The sequence below is a fragment of the Oncorhynchus gorbuscha genome, linkage group LG11, assembly GCF_021184085.1.
Source record: "Oncorhynchus gorbuscha isolate QuinsamMale2020 ecotype Even-year linkage group LG11, OgorEven_v1.0, whole genome shotgun sequence".
Lineage (NCBI taxonomy): Eukaryota > Metazoa > Chordata > Actinopteri > Salmoniformes > Salmonidae > Oncorhynchus > Oncorhynchus gorbuscha.
Window position 1 is genome coordinate 34,630,405 of NC_060183.1, and position 3,145 is coordinate 34,633,549.

Below are 3,145 nucleotides of genomic sequence, written 5' to 3' on the forward strand. Positions count from 1 at the left end.
GTCAGGGCTCTGTGCAGGCCAGTCAAGTTCTTCCAAACCGATCTCGACAAACCATTTCTGTATGGACCTCGCTTTGTGACCGGGGGTATTGTCATGCTGAAACAGAAAAGGGCCTTCCCCAAACTGTTGCCACAATGTTGGAAGCACAGTATTGTCTAGAATGTCATTGTATGCTGTAGCGTTAAGATTTCCCTTCACTGGAACTAAGGGGCCTAGCCCGAACCATGAAAAACAGCCCAGACCATTATTCCTCCCTCACCAAACTTTACAGTTGGCATTGGGACAGGAAACATTTTCCTGGCATCTTCCGAACTCGGTAGAGTGTTGCAGCAGAGGACAGACAATTTTTACATACTACAGCACTCGGCGAACCCATTCTGAGCTTGTGTGGCCTACAACTTAGCGGCTGAGCAGTTGTTGCTCCTAGAAGTTTCCACTTCACAATAACAGCACTTAAGAGTTGAGCAGGGCAGCTCTAGTAGGGTGGACATTTTACAAACTGACTTGTTGTTCTAAAGTGGGAATGCACCTTAGGACTATAATAAACATATTACAGTATGGATAAATTATAGTACTCGGTCTCTACTTTTGTTTGACGTTCTAAATCAATAGAGTCCCGAGATTCAAGTTCAATTATTCCATTTTCCACAAAGAGGAAGAACCCATAGTGGTTTATTGTATATGTACAGTAACAGAAATATGTAAATGCAGTATATGAGGATATTCCAAGACAGAACCTGAAAACTGTTTACTTGTACAAAGATTATTATACATCAGAGCCCATCATTCAGAATTATTTTTAAAAAATATGGCTGTGAGAGTAAAACAGGTGGGGGACAGACAGGGATGTTTGTGAAGTCCAGTTTTCCAACTAACCTTTTTCAAACCTGTTTTGAGCAATGTTTTCCTTGGGACCAAACACCAAGTGTGCAACTCTATTGTCCGGACCTAGCAAATAGTCTAACTGTATTTGCATAACAATGGAATTCAATCTAAAGGGAGCATGAGGTTGACATGTGCTCAGTGTCATAGGGGCAGATAGAACAGTTTGTGCTGACATGATAACTCATGTGATTTTAATAACAATGCTCTATCCTTTTTCTCTGACACATAAAAGGCTCTGGGATGAGGACAGGCCTGTCCTGTTGACCTCCACAGTCATGATGGGTAAGGTAAGCAGAACATATAATTTTCCAAAGAAAAGAACATTACAGACCGCCTTCTCAAGTCTATTGCCGTTCCATTTCAGATTTAGTCATGAGTTTTGTCTGAAATCATAATTGTAGTATGAGCCCAGATTTTTTTCTTGCCTGGTTCTAGATCTGATTGTGCTGTATAACCAACTCCTGTGGCCATTGTTTGGCATGACAGTGACAATAGGTGTTGGTGAGACGGCACATTCAGATCTGGGACCAAGGCTAGGAAAATAGGTGTTCTATCCTTTGTGCCATTCTCAAATATATTTGCAGAGTCAATTTCAAGTGTAAATCCAAACACAGGGGTGTTTTTCACCCAGAAAGAAGGTTCTAAGCTAGTTTGATTAAAATGTAGAGATGTGCTTCTGCCTGTATTCCCATTAACTTCAGAAGCTCTCTGTTCAGATCATCTTCTACGAGGGCAGGAATTTTGAGGGACGCCACTATGAGTGCAGTGGTGACTGCACTGACATGCACTCCCACTTCTCCCGATGTAACTCCATTCGAGTGGACAGTGGGTGCTGGATGGCCTATGAGAAGCCTAACTTTTCTGGATACCAGTACATGCTGACAAGGGGGAAGTACGCCGACCACCATCGCTGGTCCGGCTTCAACGACTGCATCCGCTCCTGTCGCATAATCCCAGCTGTGAGAACAGCTATATCTTCACCGTCATGACACAACACAAACAAATGCTCTTGAATCTGTTTTACCTTTGTAAACATTTATAACAGCTGGTATAAGTTTGACATGGTTATAGGCAATTGACTTGACACGAACCAATATTTAGGAATGTTTGTAGGAGGTATGCCTACAAAGTTTTTTTGCGAGCCCTACCCAACATTACAGGAGATGTCTTTCAGGTGGAAGCTGTCAGATGTTCTCAGATTCAAGATTCCCATAAGCTTACATCAGCTGTCATGACTGTTTACAACAGCTGTTAATTATGACAATATTCTGTGTAGCTAGGGAGTTCATGTGAAGTTTCCCAAACTTTCCAAGACTTCATACAACATTCAGGCCTAAAAGTCTGACATTGAAAAAACATTATTTCAGTTCTATGAAGTGAATCAATTTTCTCCTTGCACAGTACAATGGAAACTACAGGATGAAGATCTTTGAGAGATCAGACTTTGGGGGAAAGATGATGGAGCTGAGCGACGACTGCCCCAACCTGCAGGACCGCTTCCACCGGAGAGACATTTCCTCCTGCAATGTTATGGAGGGCTACTGGATCCTCCACGAGCACCCAAACTACAGGGGCCATCAGTACTTCCTGCGCCCTGGCGAGTACAACAAGCATAGTGACTGGGGCAGCATGAGCTCTACCATTGGCTCGGTGCGTCGCGTCACAGAGCTGAAGCAAAACAACCAATAAAGTGGTCTCTAGATCGCTCTGTCTGACAGCCTGCAGAAGTCTATACATATGTAGAGGGGATGCCAACATGAGTCAATCTCAGAATATGGTTGATATCAGGGAATAAGGAGATTGTCCTTTAGTAATTAGACCACTTACTGAGAATATGGCTGGGCTGAAGAAAGCAAGCAGTGGATTGGAATCCTGATGTAGATTTGTATACAAGAACATTTAAAGGGCTTTATGCAGACAGTCGTCAATTTATACATACCATTTCCTCACATTGAATAATAAACCAGTGGACTGAAGGGACAGTATATTTAATTGTGTCACTAATGCAGCATGCAGCAGCAAAGACAGTTGCAATTTCTTCCAACCGAGCCTGCTTAAATTGTTTTTTTATTTTTATTATTCTGACCTATACCAAAACACGTGAACTTCATGTGTCTATGACAAAGTAACTTTGTTAACTTGTCAATGTAGCACTGTTTGGAATATAACAAAATCTTACCAGTTGATGTATGTGGTGTGAGACAATACAATGTTGGTGTGTTGACATTCACTACAAGTAAATCAAGTTTGAGCAATCAGG

The 3,145-nt window shown here is 42.1% G+C and overlaps 1 protein-coding gene across 1 annotated transcript; it reads left to right on the forward strand.

The window, feature by feature from the left end:
• Nucleotides 1-1,105: 1,105 nt before the first annotated feature.
• LOC124048542 (gamma-crystallin S-1-like) lies at nt 1,106-3,145 on the forward strand. Its single transcript, XM_046369424.1, has 3 exons — nt 1,106-1,172; nt 1,602-1,844; nt 2,287-3,145. The coding sequence occupies exons 1-3, from the start codon at nt 1,161-1,163 to the stop codon at nt 2,572-2,574; spliced, it is 543 nt and encodes a 180-aa protein (XP_046225380.1). The 5' UTR covers nt 1,106-1,160; the 3' UTR covers nt 2,575-3,145.